The 21,540-nt window shown below is 41.8% G+C and overlaps 1 protein-coding gene across 1 annotated transcript in view; it reads right to left on the reverse strand.

Moving 5' to 3' along the window:
- ctnnbip1 (catenin, beta interacting protein 1) overlaps positions 1–20,927 on the reverse strand; it is a 32,123-nt gene extending 11,196 nt beyond the window's left edge. Inside the window, exons 1-3 of the mRNA XM_080733109.1 lie at positions 20,826–20,927; positions 9,095–9,209; positions 4,314–4,404 (exon numbers count right to left, since the gene is read on the reverse strand). Coding sequence (XP_080589235.1) covers positions 4,314–4,404; positions 9,095–9,190 — 187 coding nt within the window. The 5' untranslated portion in view covers positions 9,191–9,209; positions 20,826–20,927. The remainder of the gene's footprint in view (positions 1–4,313; positions 4,405–9,094; positions 9,210–20,825) is intronic.
- Positions 20,928–21,540: the final 613 nt, after the last annotated feature.

A 21,540-nucleotide genomic window follows, 5' to 3' on the forward strand; every position in this document is an offset into this window, starting at 1 on the left:
CTAATGAGGCCTGTTCCTGTGTACCAGTGCCACGCCGCCACGCCACCAAAGCCCACAAGGGAGCTTTCCTTTCCTGGGATGACTCGAGTTGCTATGGAAACCCCATCCACGGCTCTCTGTTGTTATGCCCCTCAGAAGTCCTTCTGAGAGGAGTGAAGTTTTTCCTCGTCAAGCTCAGAACGGACACAAGTGATGATGAGAGGGCTTACTTCACATGATGCTTCACATGAAGGCATTTTTGAACTACATTTTTGGTCAAAATGTTTAGTCACATCAACCCTCTGCACTCTGAGACAGAATTCAGTTTCATCAAGGTATTGGCAGCTAAACATTTTGGGGGGAAAAAAACACTTGGCTTCTCAATTCCTCTTAGGCCTTATTAAAATTGCGAAAAGAAAAAAGAAAAACTGTATTTGCATTTATGGTAATAAGCCAATTAAAACCATTTGAAATGCTAATTCATTGACCCAAAGACTTAAAAGAAATGTATGATGACTAGCAGTCTCAAAAGTTGGTTCCATCTTGTCTGTTGAAAAACAAACGCATTCAATTTACTGTATGTATGCGCAACATTTTCTAATGAGATGTGACCAGGCATTCTGTGAGGCAGTGTGTTTCCTTATACTATTCCTAACTAGCAAGAGAATATTATAGCTTTTCAATGTACAAGCACCACTTGCAGTGGGAGGAATACGGAAAATCATTACAGACTAAACATATCTATTTTGCATGAAGGTCATAGCAATTTCTCAATGCATATTGTTAACTTTGTACTCAGTGTCAATATCAGAGTAGATTTCCATCGTATTTCCATCATGTGCTTCCTTAGTACCCTGGTCTATAGCATTGGATCAATAGGGCCACGTCTGAAATGTGATACCGTCTCTGCTGTCTAAAGCACATTCCCAAGCACCATTTGTAGGTCGCGGATACATTTTTATGGGTCCCTTAATTTTTGTTTACTACATTTTGTTTTTAATTATCATTATTTCAAAACATTTTCAAAGAACATTCCCCAAAAAGTTACGATTTTCATGAATATAAAAAATAAATAAATAATTTTTCGAATTAATTTCATTAATAAATAAAAGAAAATCTAATAAGTATTGAAAATAGACGATCTACAAGCACACAATGTGGCACAAAGCGACACGTTGTGAGCTTGTAGATCTGCTGTTTTTTAGTTTGGGTCCCGTCTAAATTCTCTTTTGGGTCTCGAGCTAAAAAGTTTTTGAACCACTGGTCTAAGGTATCTCGAGAACTGTCCGATCAACCGACTTCATATTCAGCGTGCGCATCAACGACGACCCAAGGGGGTGCCTTGCCCGGCGTCGAGTCAGTCGGATAGGCAGATTTATTGTCAAACTGGAAATCCCCATATATCGAGTACGCTAATGTCATCAATAGGACTCCATATTAAGGTAACTGTACGAAGTTACTCTCTGATGGATTTATAAGGTAAATTTAGAGATACAACATGACTGATTGATTTTTGTCACTGTTCAATTCTTCAGAAAACTATTTGTAAAGGATCTCAGTCTGTTACTGGGACCAGGAGACTGATATAAGGCCTGAGGCAGCGTGTGGCGCAGAAGGGATTAGGTAGGTATAGTAATGAAACAGTGTACACAGAGACAGACAAGCCCTGTCTGGATACTGCTGGCTAATCACATACGGCCTCGGTCTGGCCATTGTACTTGTGTGATGATCTATTTGAAAGGACAGCAGTCAGAACCTGCAGCACACAACAGAATGAGGATTCCTTCTGCTGAACAGCAAAGGTCATGTTATCATGAAAAAGGAAATAAAAGGATGTGATGTGTGAGCCGCAGTCGAGTGGAACCTCAAATCCCAGAGTGGTTTTGAGAACGGGAAGTCAGCTGAAGGGAGAAATTCTTGAGAATCCTGAAATGTGCTTATAATGTTGTGAGCAACTAATCATGTATACACAATTACAAGATGTCAAGCCAGCAAGAATTTCCAAAAATATAATTCGATTAAATTACTCTCTGTGTGGTTTAATGGGTACCAGAGGGGGCAAATGTTTGTCTAATGAACCAACCAGTAGGGGTCAGCATGACGATGGACTACAGTAAACAACAACAATACATGTTTCTTTGACTCTTTCTCCTACCCTCAAATCTGAATAGGATCTCACTGTAGACGTATCTCTTCATTTAACAGAGTTGTCTGCACTGCCTTTAGCATCCCTGATGTGCTGCTATGCACTGACTGCTGACTTTCAGCCCAGGGCTGCATTTCTAAAAAGTGATTAAATCACCACTTCTCCTAATGAGTGTTTTGGACAAAATAGTAACCAGTAATAATTTATCAAAGTGTTGTGGAGTTGGCAAGACACCAAATGGCACTAAACGTGTCTGTTTTCGTAATGTATAATGCATAATCTATGCACCTTTGAGGAGTCATCCCCGTTCATAATTAATGAGGTGCTTTCCATAATGGGAGTGGTATTGACACAGCTCAGTCACATCACTGAACACACATAGTCACTTACTGAGACCAATTCAGTGAAAATAGCAGATCTACAAGCTCACAACAAGACGCGCTGCAACAAGCTGTGAGCCTCTCTCTCTCTCCGTAAAACCGTATTTCACAAAAATAGTCGATGTGACACGTTTTGAGCTTGTAGATCGGTTATTTTTGCCATTTTATTAAAAAGGGAAAAATAATTATTATGTGATTAACCACTTAACCTCTATTTTGTGTTTCACAAAAATAGCCAATGTGACGCGTTGTGAGCTTGTAGATCGGTTATTATTGCAATTAAAAAAATAAGTAAGGAATTAAATGGATTATGTATGTCTGATAATCGATTAATTCCATCTGTTCGATTTATTGTTGCACCCCTAATCTAAAGAGTACAAAACAGGTCCATCATCAAATAATTAGATAATGTATCAGTAAAACATAGCCCACACGTCACAGACACCGTCACTTTCTTCATCCTCTTTTAAAATACCATGGTAAAGTCCTGTCCTAGTTGATGCAATAATGGCTTGTGCAACAGTTTGATGAAAAGCTCGGTGCAGATGTATATTGTGGTATTGCAATCATCACTGTGCATGATGCAATGGACCTCTGCGTGATACGATTGAATGTTCCTTTTTTATGCACCTCTCATACTGAAGAATGGGGCTAAAGCTAAATAGTTTAATGCTATATGGATTGAATTGAAAGGAAGAAGAAATGGGCAGGAGGACAAGATCAGCAATCTCAGCATGCATTCCGTTTGCCTACCTTAAACCTGCCATCATCACCATGAACCTAATCCTGCTAGCTAGTTCATTCACTTCATTGGACACGGTCATATCATGTACCGCCTAATCTCATAGGCATGGCCAAAAATGTCTCGTCTTTCCTTTTTAGAAAACCTAAGCAGATAAGAATTCCTTTCAGGTACGGTGTCACAGGCAATTTTCTCACAGTGCTACTTCCCCCCAAGGCTCTAATAAAGGATGGGACTGGCCTGGGCCTAAGACCCAGCAGGGTCACTACCAAAGGGCCAGCAGGGAGTTGCAAGACTCTCATCTGAGGGCTGGGTTTGGACTGAGCCTGGAAGGGAGCTGATAAGTCACGTTTCATTTTGGAAAGAAAAAGGCAATCACAGACAGTCCTTGAACAGCTTGGCTGCTGATTGCAGAGGTACCTGCAGTGGCAGTGAGCCAGCATACTTCAATTTGTGTAATATGTCGCCATCTTGTGGTGGAAACCTTTACAAGTTGGAAGATAAAAAAACTGGTGGAATAGCAAAAGCTCTGTAGCGCACTCTGGTGTCTAGCTTGTTTGCATGTACAGCCAATTAAATAGATTGGTTAAACATAAACCTTGCTATCTTTGCAGTAAAGGTGTGTCCGAATCCAAGACATGTAAGCTATGATCTTGTAGAGCTGCAATTCTTTGTTGGAATATCGCGAAATGCCAGGTAAAAAATATGAAAATGTTACTTTACTTTTTATAATCCATTCCATTTCAGCAACAGCTACTGTCCTAGATGTGATCATGACAGATTCGAGTCATTCACTTGCAGTCAGACACACTGCTCTGTGACTAATCAAAGTGCTCTCTACTGGCCTCAACAGAGTGAGGATTTCGATTAAGCCTCTTGGTGTATGGGCTCTGAGGTTGGTTAAAGAGTGCGTGCGTGCGTGTGCGCGTGTGTGTGTAGAGGGGCTTTCCCCAGTCTGAGCTCTGGATGCAGTAGTCTTTAGGATAGATGAGATAGCGTTTGTAGTCTGGGTTTGAACGAGCTTTACTTGTCTGAGTGTGTGTTTCCCAATAGGAGCCGTACTTACCCTGGTCTATGTTGTGCTGTGGTAGTTGGCTCATCTGACTGTGGACCACGCCCGCATAATTCCGGAGAAAAGCCTCTTCACTCGGCGTGAGCTGAAAGCAAAGGAGAAAGTGATATTAGAGACCATAAAACAATAACACAAAGCAAAAACACACCCTAATAGGAAAAGCCCTGCTCCTTTGAACGAACACAGACAGTTACATACAGTATATGAATAAGAACAACTCTCTCCCAATGGACTCATAGGAGATTTCGTTTTTTAAATCCAATGGAATTTCAAGATATGAGCTGCTCCCGTCATCACTGGATATCAAGAAAACATTGATTCTGTCGAGCCCATAGTTCACGATACATAATAAACCAAATTGACCGCCTTAAGATCAATAGCATAATATTGGAATTTATTTTATTAGAGAAAGACAAGTGTAATAAATCCTCTATAGCCATAACCTCTATACAGTTTATCATTTTAAAATATACTACATGCATATACACTTAGAGGTATAAAAATGTATAAAATACATGTGGGATGTAACACAGTCCTCAGGGAAACCTTCAGTCCAACACACTTCTACAAATGTACATACATCTATACCCATATTCCTCAATGTACTTACACCATCTATCAATTTACCTACTATCAATTTACCTACATGTCTCGGCGTACAGCTACTTCTATCTGGAATTACTTCACCTAAGGGGAAATCCAGACCAAAACATACCCGCCCCCTAAAAGTGCAGGTTTTCATAAATGTTCCTACCTGGTTTGGTGGATTTCTGTTATTACTGCACCTCATCCAAGTTTTGGCGACCACTCCTCACAGCTAAAATGGGGCTGCTGTGACTCTCCCAAAAGTGCTTATTTTGGCCGCCTCAAAGCTACTTTTTTCTTTATGAATCGTATATTTATAGTTCCCTGAGACCACCCGAACTGTCCATTGACCCAGAAGAGAAACGGGCTGAAAACAATGACGTGAGATTTCCACTTACTACGCTTCTTGCGTAACTTCTGTAGCGCAAAGGCGGCTTTGTCCTGGAGTTATTACAGCCAGTATATACACAACAAGGCATCGTGGTATAAAAAAAAAAAAAAAAAATAGCAGCAAGAGAATATAATCTAGTTAGTCTGTTGATCGCTAGAATACAGTTGTATGAATGAGAAGATAACGTACGCTTCTCTACGCTATTCTAGAAGCTTACTGTGCTAAAAGTAACGTACGCTTTTAGCGTAGTAAGAAAAAAGTAACTTTGAGGTGGCCAAAATAAGAGCTTTTGGGAGAGTCGCACCAGCCCCATTTTAGCTGTGAGGAGTGGTCGTCAAAACTCGGATGAGCAGCAATAATAACAGAAATCCACCAAACCAGGTAGGAACATTTATGAAAACATGCACTTTTAGGGGGGGATATGTTTGGTCTGGATTTCCCCTTTAATAAAGGAGTGTTTTTGATTGTTGTGGCAGTGCTTTGCAATGTTCATCCCAGTAGGTTTGCTGCCCCTGTTCTTTGAACCGACAGTGGCAGAGAACCTCTTTTGACCAGGACTCAGTCATGACCCCAGGCGTCTGACTACAATACTTACGCCAATGAGGGTACAGCGGTTAGGACAGCGGCAGCCGAGGCAGACTAATGTCAAATTTGGCATGTGACATTCGCAGAAGGTCAGATTTGTCATTTAACTTGAGACGTCAGACCTTCAAGATATGAGCCCACAATGAGAGCTGTACCACCACAGCCCAGGGATGGGCACCACTTAGGCCTTTTCTTGTAAGTGTGTTCATGTGGAATGTGATATGGTTAACAGCATCTAAATAAAGTTAAACTGTATTTTTTTCTTTCTGGAAATGTTTTCCACTGCCATGTGGTTTACTAGATGTCTCTTTATCAGCTATGGTTTCAGAGCAAGGCTTTTGTTTATTTTAAAAGATTCATGAAAAATAGAAATGTAAGGGTTTATAAGTATCCTGGTCATGCTCTTTCTCTTAAACTCACTAACTGCAGACCAACACCTCTCAACTGCATGTGTAGCTGTTGTGTTATGTGCTGAAACAAGTGGCTCTCCATAAAGACATTGTGCTGTCTGCCTGTTGTGGAAACAGGTGCATCCCCCCATTCCGACATGCTGCCATTCCAACATCCCCCCCATTCCGACACTAACCCTATACCTAACCTCTATGGAAGTGCCGCCACTCAGACAATTAGAAGTCAATGTCGGAACTCGGAATGGCAGCATGTCGGAATGGAGAGCGGCCCCCTGTGGAAACATGCTTGAGTACACCACATTGTTCATATTCCAGCCACACAAGTACTTTAATCCACTTGACTCAACAACATTGAACATTAGAATTGGTCTTGAATCTTATCATTAATAGAGCCATGACCAACAGTAGATGTTCAGGTCCGATGCCGATCCAGAGTTTTGGCATATATCTGCTGATACTGATGACAAAACATATTGGTGAATCCTTACTTTATTGATGATGTAACTAATGAGGGTAGCAAGAGAAAGAATTCACAACTAAAAATCCACCAAAAAAACTCCTGTCTGCCAATGTACACAGAAATGCATCGAAACTAATTGGGAGGAACGTCATAATGCAGTAAGACAATGACCCAAACACACTGCAATCACAACAAAGGACTTCATTAGGGAGGAAAACGGAAGCGGATTGGCCAAGTCAATCACCAGAACTTAACCTAGTTAAGGATGCATTTCAGGTGGGGGGGAAACAGCAGCATGGAAAAGCAAAACTAGACTGCCAACTTGCACCTTGTGCAACCGTGGCCATGTATGGTCTACTTGTGCGCCAGCAGAGCGCACCTTGTTACCGGTACACAGTATGTCTAGAATCATGTCATCAACATGGATCTGTCCCATTTAGCGCCACCATCAGGCCTATTTTTTCAAACACATTTTTGGACACTGCTGACCTGACAGTCGCTTATCTCCCGATAGGGAGTCTTACTGGTTTATATCAGGTAGCACTTAATGATGGTCCCGTCACCAAGAATGCTGGTCCTTCATTAGCTGTTGATGGTGACGTCACCAGGAATGCTGGTCCCCGATTGGCTACAGGCGTAACACAAACAGATACTGCGACAATACGCAACCGAATGCAGTTCTTGCGCAAGTATTAAGAACGCAACAGTTTGGTGATGTCAGTCCATTGCAAAAACGAAGGAATTGGCTTTGCTGTCCCAATACATTTGGAGGTAACTGGTAAAATATAATGTTCTATGTTCAACGTTTTTATGGTGATACAATTTATACAAATAATTGATTAGGATATCTTCTTAACACTTTGACATCACACTGCCCAGCCCTAATGTGATGGGACTGATATTTCCAATGTCTGAAATGTGACATTGCAGAAACAGAATCCGCCGACCTGGGTGGTAGGAGTCATCCAATGCTAAGCACAGCCAATGATCAACAAGGAATTAACAGAGCAAGACTAAAAGCTACTGTTATTCTATAAATTCTAGATGAAAGCCAGAGTTCGATTCAGAACATTAGATGATGGGGTAGGCTTTAATCAGGAGGCGTCATTCAAGCATTTACATGCGTCACAATTAACCAGATTACTGGGGCTAATCAGGTTATGGCAATCGTTTGATTACAGTGTTTACATGACTTGTGTTAAGTGTGATTATTCTAATAAGCTTTATCCTCTCATTCTGTATACATGAGGGACCGGACGTCATAATTATCAGCCCTCAGTGGGCCCTTTCCTCTCAATTTAAACAAACATGTCAGGCCACTTGTCTTTAGCTTCGTTGAACCACTTTAACAAAACACCTTGGAAAGAAATGTTTTATGTAAATGGTGACTGTAAATGATTGCACATGCTCTCACTTAAAAACCAAAAGAAACCTAATGGGTATATATAGGTACATTTATTTATTAATTTAGTTAGTCTGTGTAACTCGGGCGCCACACAGAATGTGTGACTACATCAGGTAAAAGAGTATAGACCCCTTATCAGAGACAACATCACACTGAGAGGTGGTTGAATGAACAGAAACCAGCGCTCCCCAGTACAACAGGTTAGGCCCCAACAGATGCTCTAACTGTTAGGGCATCTGTAGGGAATTGATTACATGAAACTGGCATCTATTGCAACGGGCAGGCATGTATAGAGTAGAAAAGTCCTTACGTCACACATTCATTTCCTGGTTCCTGGAAGTCATTTCTCTATGGAGAATAACATTGGGTGACAAATCACGGTCCAAAAATAAACAAACTGTCCCGATATTGTCAGGGAGGTGGGTCTGTATCATTTATGATAGTCAGTCATTCATATTTAATACAGTCTGTTTCTGTACGAATTCGGCACCAGTAGCATTAGCGTTTTCTCGCCGTCAGTTGATTCTTCATATCCATGTGATGTCAAACCGCTGACATAATTTGTTTATTTTTGGAACACAGTTCTTATTCGACGCAATGTGAAAAAGTCTATGACAATTCAGTGTGGGGAAAGAAAACGTGACCCGGGTAGGATGTGTAAATGACGTCAGACCTCAGGGCTCTATACCCGACTTGTCACTGCCTGACATCAGCCAGGCTCATGTGTGAAATTGTTATAAATTAAACTTGGAGAACATGAGATCGAGAATATCCAAGGCTGAACACCTTTCTTGCAGTACTAGGAAACTGCTTGGGCTCAAGTCCTACCCAGTAAATCCTCAGTGTTTAATTTAACTCTTGAGTGTACAAATGTAACCACACATGGTGATTACATTTCTGTGACCACGGTTTCTTCACATCAAAGCACAATGTACTTACATTTGATCCCATTTTCTTGAGCATGAGCAGGACCCGCACTTTCTGTTGGATGTACATCTCTTCAGGAGACTTCCCCGCAGCCTCCTCGCGGTTCATCCCCCCTGCTCCGGTAGCTCTATAGACACAAAGACGTCCATGTCAGACCAAACATACATTACACCACACCACACCACCATCACCAGCAGGAGACAATCACTGACAGGTTTCTCATTTATGGTTTTCAAACATCAGGCGGCACAATTATTAGTGCTTGCTCTGATATGGACCCGATACATATTGTGTAAGTGTTAGCAAATAATTTCTCTTCCAATCCTAGATGTCTTCCTCTGGGACTTGATTGATTGTGATCGATCCGATCCGATTGATCAGGTTTGATGTGCTCACATTAGGGAGTATGACACTGAACAATAACCAAGCTCATTTGATAAACTTTTAAGCACCTTCGGTTAACTACACTTTAAACACTTTCAACCTTATTGTCCTTAGAACATTTCATTTTCTAAAAATGTTTTCCTCCAAAAATTTAAGAAAATGCAAAGAATAGCGAAAATAGCCGACATACAAGCTTACCACACCTCATGATGTGATGCGTTGTGAGCTTGTAGAGCCGCTATTTTTGCTATTCGTTGCACAGCAAAGTATATTAGAGCTTAGTGGATAAGCCCAATACAAACATAAATGAGCTAGGAAGTTAGAGGGCAGGTTTTCACAGCCTTCACAGCATAAATGGCTCTCATTAATATTGCATGGCATTTTTCTCATAGATCTCGCCCCTGCCTGCTCCTTCCATCTCTTATTCTCCCCATTACTAATGACCTATTTTCACTGTCAGTCTGTGCTGTGGAGATTCAAATTACAGGCAAAGAGGGGAAGAAAGTGCAGGGAAAGGGACGGCGATGAAAGGAGCTGCCATTGCTAATGCAAATGACAGAAAGGGGATCGGCCCTGCTGTGCAATGGTATATTGATCAAGGGGTGGCTGCTGTCACATCAGATCCCTCTACAAAAAGACACGGTTTAAAGTATGGTCTGATTATTCACTAATGCCAAAGCTAGTATTTGACAAAGGGAAATATCTTAATGGAATTGCTTTAAAATATGCACGACCATAGGAAATAATTCAGGAAAGGTAATGAAAATAGTGATTATGGGGAGTGAATAATATGAGTATGCAAGTCTCTCCTTCTTTTTCTCTGATAATACCCTATAAAAAGCCCATGGGGGGAGGCCCAGAGACCATGATAGTTCTGGTGATTTCTTTTGGCCTCTTATCTATACAAAGGACCACTAATGCACGTTGACAGCCTGTTTGATGTGGGGTTATATTTAATTGAGAAGCTGGCTCACCATCCTCCTCCCCTCTGGGCTTTAGGGAGGAGGATGCATGGGGCACCGTTGGCTGGAGTGTGGGTGCTACCGGGCTCAGATCAGCAGGGGATCATACTCCTGGCAACATACAGCCAATGTGAAGTAGGCATGGCACCCTTTTAGCTGTGTGCAGCGTTGTTTGGTTGACTTTCTCCTCTCAGAGCTGTGTTCAATCCCCACATGGTAAAAACAAAGCTTAAGCTGGGTTACACAACATAGAAATATTGTGAGGTATTGTGCTTGCAATGCACCACTGACATTGAAGCCTGCAGAGAGGAACCATCCATGGCAAATTGAGCGCCGGGCAGAGTTTAGCTGAAAAGCAACCCAGAGGACCCAAAGCAAGACATGAAAGATGGAGAGCGCTCGCCTCTGTCAGTTCAGTCGCTCGGTGCACCTTTGGGGATTGGCAGTGGTGGTGATGGGGAGGAGGGGGGAGGACAGGGATGGGTGGCTGGCGGGGCAGCAGTCTCTCAGAGCAATGATAGTCAGTGACACGTTTGATCATGTCTCCCCCACTCTCTACTTCTGAGAAATGGGAGGGCCAAGACTCCAGGCAGGCAGACAGAGACCTGCTGGCTACACTACACATGAAGCAAGAATAAAAATGCACCCATGCATTACAATATATTCTGTTAGCTTCCGATACACAGTGGGTGTTAATTTTCAAGCATGTTTTCTGGTTTCTTCTTCACAATGTCAACATTTTGCTTTTTGATAAGGATAACGATAGAGGGTTTGTTAGTACCTATCCAAGATCATCCTCTGTACATTGGGGCTAGGCTAACACTTCCAGGTAAAGGGCTTTGCACAGTTTGCTGCATGATTGGATTTGGCGTGCAATGCTGCTCAGAATCCGCACTGCGGATCCGAAAAGGAGTCATAAAAGCAATCAATTCGTTTTTAACGCATGCGAAAAGATGCACGAATCAAACTGGGTTAGATCGGGAAAAAGCGCACTGCCACAGCCACTTGCTGCACGCCAAATTCGGAGCAGGTGTGCACTGTGCATGAGGTCATAGAGAATCATTGGTTACTAAATAGTCAGTTTTTTCTGTGCGAAATATCACGCCTGTCTGCAAAGCCCTAAAGGATTGTGTGAGGTTAGCTTTTTTTAAATTTGCAAGCAGAGCATCTCTCATACAACAAATCAATGCTCAGTTACTGAAAGCTCTATTTCTCCCTCATTACTGCCATCCAGATTTCTTTTCATCTATCCACATATCTACAAGAATGCCTTGTGTAAGAGCTAAATAAATAAATAAATAACATCGCTCCTCAGAATTCCATAGGGACAGGCTATAGAAAGAAGAAACGATGCAGGATGAGAAAAGGGAGGATGCTCTCAAAGATCATTGTTGTATGAATGCATCGTAAAGTTTGAGGGGAACAGAGTGAGATTCCATCCCGATGTGAAATTCAGCCGCTTTGCTTCAGTTAAGGAGGGGCGGAAAGGTAGACACATGATTATTCCCAAAATAGACGCAAGTAATTAACTAACAGCAGACTGCCGAATCAACTGCATAGTTGGAGACTGTTACACAGTGAACCGGCTATCCAAACTTTCCTGCACTGATTAAATCAACCTAGTTAGTGAGACTATAGCGAGACTTTATTTCTTATTGGTGCTAAACGCTCCTACATCTGGCAATGTGTGCATGTATGTCCGTCCAGCAAAACTGGACATTGGCCAAGCTTCACGGGACGTTTACTAAAATGAACTCATAAAAAGGTCCTGCTCAATTCACACTGGGTGTGATTCTTATTTCATCTAGAGCAGTGGTCCCCAGATTATTTTGTGGGGTCCCCAGATGATTAGCTTAATGTAAAAAAGAAAAAAAAGATCTCACTCAACAGTAAACAAACCTACATAAGTGTATACAGGGTAGGGTATCTGCACATTCATAAAGTAACACTATTTTCACAATATTTATCTATGGAACCGAGTCACATTAATGTCAATCCTGATTGTGGATAGTCCAATACCCTAGACATGGATTAAATCCATTTGAAAAACTTTGATTTGCTATTCCTAAGTAGCCGATCTACAAGCTCACAACACATTACAATTCAACTTGTAATGAGCGTGTAGATCTGCCATTTTGAAAGAATTCTATAATCAATATAGAAATCTATAATTGCAGATACAGATGTCAAAAAGTGAAATAATGGACGATATCTCTTTCAATCAATAAAAGAACCACAGGGCAAATCGTAATTCCTCTCTAAGTGTAAGTTGACTCCTAGCTTTTCCCTATGCCGTTATGTGAACAGATTCTCCAGGGGAATTACAAAACAAAAGCCACAAACTCACACTCTCTCCTATTTATAGACACCGACTCTTGAGTCACATATGTGCTACTTCAGCAAAACAAGGTTCATTCTAGATCATTCCTTGTTGGGAACTATATTCTGCATTATGCAGAAGACTATAATTCAATTATGAAAACTGTGATAATTCTCAATAGCAGGATATTAATAACTCTGAGGCAAACCTGCTATAACAACATTATAGCTATAGCAACTATCAATTATCTTCTAAGCAATTATTCTTTCTTACTTCTAATTATTTTAATATACCCAACAAATTGATGTGAAAAAAATCCTAATTGATTTTCGTATAAACCGTAAAAAACCAATTCAAAATCGTGCTGTGCATTGATGGTGGGCTCTTGCTCAACACTAATCCCCCTGAGGGAATCTCAGGCAGGCTTCAGACGTACAGCAGCTAATATTCCAGTGATAATCAAAGGATCTCTTTAGTGCTGATCTGGGTCTAATCCCCCCTCTCTGTGTGCCAGTGTTGGACTCTCGTCAAGAGTTATTGTGATGCTGGGTTCAGTGGGCTGTGTTCCGGGGAACTAGGGGGCTAGGATTGTCACCTTTACAACATTTAAGTTGACTATTAATTGTCAAAAAAATAATTGCGAATTTGCGATTTAATTGTGTTTTTGTCATTGAACATTGGAACATATGAATCAAAAATGTATTTCCTTTTGCCTTTTAGGCTTTGTAATAAACTGCACACGTCAGATATGAAAAATAACTTAAATATACAAAGAAATTACGGAAATAATTAATAATTCTATACTTACTTTTTATCGTGGAAATAGCTTATCTACAAACGCTGTCAATTCTGCTATTTTGGACTCTTACCTCATAATTTGACAATAAGACAATTATGTAATAATTGTGACAGGCTTAAGTAGGGCTAGGCAATATGATTTCAATCACAATTAAGAATGATTTTTTATATATATCTAGTGAAATTAGCAGATCTACAAGCTCAAAACACACTCTAAGTTGTGTTGATTGAGTGATATTTAGAGCATAAGAAACTAATCTAATGGTTATTGGTTCTAAATATCGGTTTCATAACTTTCATTATAAATTAAATATCTGTATAATACCAATAGTGAAGCTGTGGGAGCCAACGAAAACACACGCAGGCCATCTCTAATATGTACACAGCAAAATAGGATGCTTATGACAGCTTCTTATATAGAACTGGTTTATTGAGTGGTTTGGGTGAGTGTGTCGTGTTTTTTTTTATATATACCGGTATATATATTTTGCTGTTGTTCACTAGTGAAATGTGCGTTTTTTAGGTGAAGGAGATAAAATATAAACATTGCCTACAAACATTTCTCAATAAGGTGTGTAAAATTCTAAGAGCCATGTGATGTTACTTATGACCTCAGTAGTGTGCAACTGTGTGCATATACATTTTTCTACAATTCCAGCAAATGAAGTCTAAGACTATTTCCAATGGGAGCGATTTGCTTAATAACAGCAGACACTGCTATGCCGAAGGTGTGTGCAACAATACTGAAACTGAAAGATTCCCAACATGTGGTCCGTGAGGATATTTGCAAGTGGGCCCCCAAATAATTGGTATAACACTAAAACATGTACAGTATGATAACGTTAATATTTAAAATAATTATGTAAAATAAAATAAAATGTCTTGGCATTTTCTCTATAAAACCTTGAAAATTGTGTTAACGACAAATGGGAACTTAAAAGCATAATACGTCGGGGGGGGGGGGGGGGGGGGGTGCCCCGACGCTGGCCTACTGGTCCGGGCACATACCACGGGAGCGTGTCGCTGTTACTACATGTCATCTTTTCGACACCCAACTAACCCTCACCCTAACCTCCGTGGAGTGAGTCGCTAACCCTCCGGTCGAAATGATGGTCGTTCGAAAGAGCGCGATTTTACCGCATACCACATGGGCTTTGTGTTGCCTGGTGGTGTCGCCGGTTTGATTCCCGGTCCGGACGACCTTTGCCGCATGTCACTCCCCATCTCTCTCCCTATTTCCTGTCAGTCTACTATCCTATGAAATAAAGCCATAAAAAGCCCCAAAACAAAACAAAAAATAAATAAAGCATATGTCAGTTCCATTGGTCAAAGCCGGAACATAAGCGATTGATTGATCATTATTCATTAAGATAAATATGCTCTGAAAATGCATTATTAAGTGGACAAATGGGAGAGCCGCTAACACTTCAGAGATTTTCAAGTGGACCTGCCTCATCCAGAAAGGATTGGGAACCGCTGGGCTAGACATGGCTTCGCCCAAGCCTTAAAATGAGGGCCAGAACTCACTTGAGAGCATTTCAACACTGTGTGTGTGTGTGTGTGTGTGTGTGTGTGTGTGTGTGTGTGTGTGTGTGTGTGTGTGTGTGTGTGTGTGTGTGTGTGTGTGTACGTACTCCTCTTACACTCGGCCCTAGGCCATGGAGTGCAATAAAGGTCTGCCGCACAAGATTACAGTTTGCAATGTGATAGGCTTTCGCATGGGACCCAGAAGGATCAGGAGGGCCACTACAGTGTACTTGACTGATGGCGCACACACAGTCCAGTTCACCTGTTGACCCCATTATTAACTCTGAACACCAGGGAGTAACTGATGACTTCCAGTTGCCTTGCTGACAAGTGTCCCTCCAGCACACATTGAACAGGAGACTACAGATACTGTGTGACACTGTAGCTAAAAGTTGCTATAAGCAGTTTTCTGCTGACATAAGCAGGAAACAGGCAATTGCTTATTTTTATTTTTTATTTTATTATATTCAGGCGGCTAATAATGCTCCCTAAAAAAATCTAGTCTCTGTGGCGCTTCTAGGAGCCGCAGTCTGCCTCCAAAACTATTATTTTATCTGTAAGAAGCTCTGTCACTAGCAGCTCATTGGTGCATGAACCAGCCGACCGGGGCTAAAAGGATCGACAGACAGGTCAACCAATCCAAACAAGAACAAGAGGCGGTCCTGATTGGTCTGCTTATTTGGCAGGCTATCTGTCTATCGACCAATGACAGAACTTCTCGTTCTAACAGATAAAAATAATAGGTTTGGAGGCAGATTGTGGCCCCAGGAAGTGTCACATAGTCAAGATTTCTTTAGGAAGCATGGTTAGCCGTCTGAATATAATAAAATAAAAAATAAAAATAAGTAATTGCCTGTTTCCTGCTTATGTCAGCAGAAAACTGCATATAGCAACTTTAACACAAATGCCACGAAAGGCCTGATCCTGCTGATACGATACCCTTAGTAAAGTAGAAGTAGGTTGCCCTGAGAAAAGGTTGAGACGAGGTACAAATGACTCGCATTCAGTCGTGAAGTGGTCCGATGCACTGACCCAGGCCAATGTGCGAGAAACTTAAGGCGGCTGCATACTGTGTTTGACTTACAAACAGACACGATTGGAGCTTAGCCTTCCACGAATGGCACGAAAGGCCTGATCTTCACGGTAAGGAAGAAGTAGGTTGCATTGAGAAGTTGAGAGGTACAAATTACTTTATGCATTCTGTAGTGAAGTGGTCCGATGACCCAGGCCAATGTGTGAGAAACTGAAGTAGGCTGCCTACTGCGTTTGCCAGCTCACTTGCCAACAACTAGGCATGTTTCTACGGAGCAGCTGTGTCAGAGCAGGTTCACACGAGCACAGCAGCACACACACACACACGCCATATACACAAGTGCTGTGCCCAAGTCACAAACACATATACAGTATGCTCAGTAGGGGGCACTCTTCAACTGAAAACATTGGCTAATCCACTCCAGTCATGAAGCCTAGGTAACATGTTTGTTAAAGTAGAGTAGTACACACATACTAATATTCATCAACAAAAATGTATGCTTTCAAGAAAGCAGTCTACAGATCCAGTACGACTCACATGCTGAATCAGCGAGAGGCAGACATGCAGACGCTGCAGGCCAAAAAGGCCCTGGCTTGGTCCTACTGGATGTCTGCCTGCTGTCTTTGTGCTACGCTTTTTCCTCACATTTACAGTGGCCACAACAATGGCCACAGTATTTGGGGACAATGGTGATGAACTGGATTGTGAAAATATGATTGATAAGTAGGTCATGTCTTGTTGTCACCACGTGAGGCATGAATTCAAAGTATCCTGCTTGATCATATAAGCTCAGTTCATTGTTTAATTCCTGGGGTGGATTTACATCTTCTTCGGGTCTGACAATTTCAGCTGAACCTGGGTACTTACAAGTGTATTTTAGAGGAAAGTTATTATATACGCTCATCGACAGTGGGTTCTGGGTTAAGGGAAGAGATCATTTGAAACATGTACTGTAGAACCCACCAAGCCCAAATTCAGACTTAATACCTCAACTAGACAATGATTAGATCCATGGTATTCCTTGCAAGAGTATATAGCACAACTGACAGCATAGTTCACATTTTGATACCTTGTGCCAATGCATAGGAACAATTTTAATTGCTGTGCCATTTTACTAATGCTACCAACCAAGTATATTCACACACTGAATAGAAACATTACAAATACTAAGCCATCAAACCACCACTAGAGCTAGGCTAAATTATTTACCACCACTGCTGCAGGCATACCATCTTCAGTGATAGCTTACAGCACATTTGTCCAGCTTTACCGACTTGACTTGACTTCCACATAAAACTGGAATATTTCGACAGCTTCACAATCAGATGTTACAGTTAGACAATAGATTTGACCAATTTGACCACTTAACCCAATAATGTATTTGACACGGTTCCCAAAGGCTCTATACAACAAATATAGATTTTGGCTCTATACTAAATATCTTTGCCAAAAATAGCTGAACTTGTGCATATGCTATTTTCGTGAATGTTTCCCCCAGAATAGGAATGGTAGGATTCATGTGGTTAAAGAAGCTGGATTATGCTAGTTTTTGTATTACAATTGATTGCATATATACAGCCCATACACCAGCCAACACAACTGAACTGAACATATTAGAATATGGCCTATGATCTCTCAGTATGTCTCTGCTTGCATCACATGGGCTCTCTGAGGAACTAAAACAGAAGCTGCTGCTTTAAGCTGGTCCCATGGGGAGAAGACTGCAACATTTCAAAAGAACCACCGTCGAGGAGGTAGGGCATGCAATTCTGTGTTGTGTTGTGAAGCTAACTGCTATATCCAATTATAGTTGGTATACACTGTTGGAACAACACATTATTTGTATACTTCTCATTAGTGCAAAAGTGGGAATTTCTGGGCAAGCAACATGGCAAGAAACTGTATGTCAGCAGGTCCAATAATTCAGAGAACTAATTACAGTGAGTAAGTAACTCAGAAATGAAAGGATCCCATGTGAATTTGCTTTGTGGTATTCTGGGATATTCATTCTCTGAATTCTGCTACATTCTGCAAAAATTTCAGTTAAGCAGAATAAAATTCTCTACCTCAACAAATAGATAGGTCACTGCAGTAGATTAGAGTTTATCATGATTGATTATGTATGACGTTATAGAGTAGATCATGTATTCATTGATTATATTAATATCTAGGTCTGTACAGTATGATGATACTAATACTTGATAGTTAGGAGTCGAGAGGTCTTCAGAAGGCCTCAGTAACTATTGTTTTGATAAAGCCTATCTTGTTATGGTACAGCTTGTTCCAGAGGCCTTGAAGCCACAGTATAACTCTAGTGTTTGACCATTCTTCTGGGCAGAACTCCTTTACCACTGCCCAGAGTGTTAATTGTATTTCTGTCCATGATATCTTGTTATATATAAACTTGACCACACACCACCTAATATAATTGTCTTGTCTCCTCATTTCTCATGATTATTGATTGATCTGAATTCCACCACAGTCACCAATACTGATGTGACGTGTGAGCACCGCTGCCTGCAAGTGGGCGGAGAAAAGGAATATAACTTGTTTCATTATATATTATCGGCAGAATGTGCTTTGTTGACATTGTGCTAAAAGTGTGATTTTTAAACCTTTTCTCCATACAATGGCACTGAATGGATGCGCTTACTACTTTCGGTTGAGTCTTTCACAGAGTACAGCAGCAACAGCTAATAATGACAGAAAATATTTTGACATACTGTGTATATCATAATCAGATTGTAAGCCAAGGTTCTACAGAAGTTCAACATCACTTTACTGCAGAACAGTCTACTGTGCGGCAGCACAATGTTGGACTAGGGCTGACAAGTGTATGTGCCAAACAGGCTATGCGGTTGAGAGATGCACTAGCCCTCCCCTTTCCGAGGCTGCTGGCTGGCAGGCAGCTGATGAAGCTCCCTTGGGGCCTGAACAGCCACTGAAGAAGAGCACCTGCCACAAGCATGAGGAGACAAGGAAGAGAGGGAGGGATGGTCCTGTCCTAAATCTCATTCCAAAATCCACTCAGCTGGGGGAATGTGCAAAGTCCGCAAACCAAGGCAGCCTTGACGTACCGAGAGACATAACCAAGTTTGCTGGATGCCAGGAAAAACCCGGATCTTTTGCCCGCGGCCAACCCCTCGCACTCCGCTCCCTCTCACACCACACTCGTTCGTCAATGCCCTCTTGCAGCAGGCAGTGTGCCAGCTTCACAGCTGAACATGTTGTCAGCTCTCTGACAGTTGGAAAAGGCAGACGTACAGCACAATTATATTCATGGGTGAAGTGGGAGACAAAAATAGAAAATGCAGCGGGTACGTTGATGTTGGATGCGGTGGCCGTGTGACTGTGAACAGCAGGGGGGGGGGGGGGGGGGGGAGCAACCACTTTAAAATCACAGAAGATTTTGTAACTGCAGAGTGGGCAGGTGGCAGGGTTCAAGTAAAAGTTTCTCCCCCCCCAGCCAGAGTGTGGCTGTTTCTTCCATCAAATCATGGGGAAACTTAATGGGGTCCACCCCATGTTCCCCAGGTTCTATGTTCAGGTTAATATGCATTCACCAGCGTTAGTTTTTACTGAGATTAGGTTTAGGGTTAAGGTTAGGTTTAGGTGGTAATTGGGGAACATAGAACCTGGGGAACATAGGTACGGTCCCAACTTAACATGTCCCTTTAGCTGACTGGTAAATATTTATCTAGTGGAATATCTGGTACCAAACGCAATGGCACATGCTGACGCTCGATTTAAAAAAAGACACATTGTGGCAATCTATCCTTCTTGTTTAACCAAGTCTAAAAGCTGTTTGTTGAAACTGAAGTGTGAACAGAACACTTGGTTGTTGCCTTTGCTCGTCGTTTGTAAATTCTCTAGACTAGAGCATTGGTTCTCAAACTGGGGTCCGGGGTCCCCCGGGTGTCCTTGAGAGAGTTCCAGGGGGTCCCAAGCTAAATGATAGTTAGGAAGTACCAAATGGACCCTTATGGGTCAGTAACTCAGAGTGTACACCTAACGGGTCCATTTGTACACTCTCAGAGTTAAATTAACATTGATTTCACAGTATGTTTTGGGGTCTCAGAGATAGAAATGCCATTAAATGGGGGTCCGTAGCCTAATGCATGTCAAACTGGGGGGTCCTTGAAATTAAAATGGTTGATAATCACTTTTAGAGCCGTAAACATCTTCTCTTCTGGGGGTCTCTGGCCATATCTTTTCAAATGGGGGTCAGCTGGCTAAAAAGTGTCAATTTGGGGGTCCATGAGATGAAAAAGTTTGAGAACCACTGTTCTAGAGGGGTTTCCAACATTATGGAATCATCTGACCATGCTACACAGCAAAGCACAAACTGTTACATTGTAGCACACCGACGCCTTTTAAATGCCCCGACCGTACTAAATAGCTGTTTTGTAAATAACTCAGAGATTGCACCTACAACACTAATGTACACAAACGTTGCACGGGGATAAATCTCAAACGAAACCGCGATATCCTCTGTGTGTGTGTGTGTAAGCAAGCAATGCTACCAGCTAAAGCTAGCTCGCTACAGTCGCTAGCAGGCTGGAGACAAAAGCCTGAATGAAGTTCCTATGTGCAATCCAATCCAGTGCAGGTACCGCTTGGTCGAGCAGAAGTGTAACCGTAGGAATACAAGCACATGTTACCGTTTAAACCGTGGCATCATGCAGTGTCCTGTGGAGAAAACGCCACATATGAGCTTACCCCTCCTGGTCCAGTTTTTCTTTCTTCTGTGTGTGTATTTGAATGGAGTGTTGTGTTCAGGAGGGCGTCCTGTTCCGGGGTCACATCCCTCCTCCAGTCGGCAGCGCTCTGGCGAGTGGCGAATGCGATGTGATTCAACCGAGCCGAGGCTCCCGCACTCCCTCCCCGCTGTCTGACCATTCCTCACCTCTAGGGGCGCCCTCTGCACAAATAACAACACTATGGGGGGGTCCAAAACCTTATCTCAAAGGCTCTGCTAGGGACTGGACTAATCAGTGGTGGAAAAGGTTCTCACATAATCAATACTGCAATGTAGAAATACTCTGCTACAAGTAAAAGTCCTGTATTCTAAATGTACTGTACAGAAGTATTGGTATCAAAATGTACTTAGAGTATACCAAAAGTAGAAAGTAGCCTACTCATTTTGCAGAATGTCCCATTTCACAAGTTTAAACATCTTTTAAATTGGCAGATCTACAAGCTCACAATGTGTCACATCGGGACACATTGTGAGCTTGTAGATCAGCTGAAGTGGTTAATGAAGGCCTATTTTTGAGCGGCATCTGTGTCTCCTATGCGTGACTGCGTGTGTATGTATGTGTATGTAAATTTGACTGTAGTATGAGCTGCAATACCGCTGGCTGAGTGACCAAGTGGTACTGTTGAGAAGCCCAGGCGCACACATTCACACTCAAACTCACCCGCACCCTTACAC

This window comes from Nannobrachium achirus (assembly GCF_963921795.1).
Source record: "Nannobrachium achirus genome assembly, chromosome: 9".
NCBI classification, from domain to species: Eukaryota; Metazoa; Chordata; class Actinopteri; order Myctophiformes; family Myctophidae; genus Nannobrachium; species Nannobrachium achirus.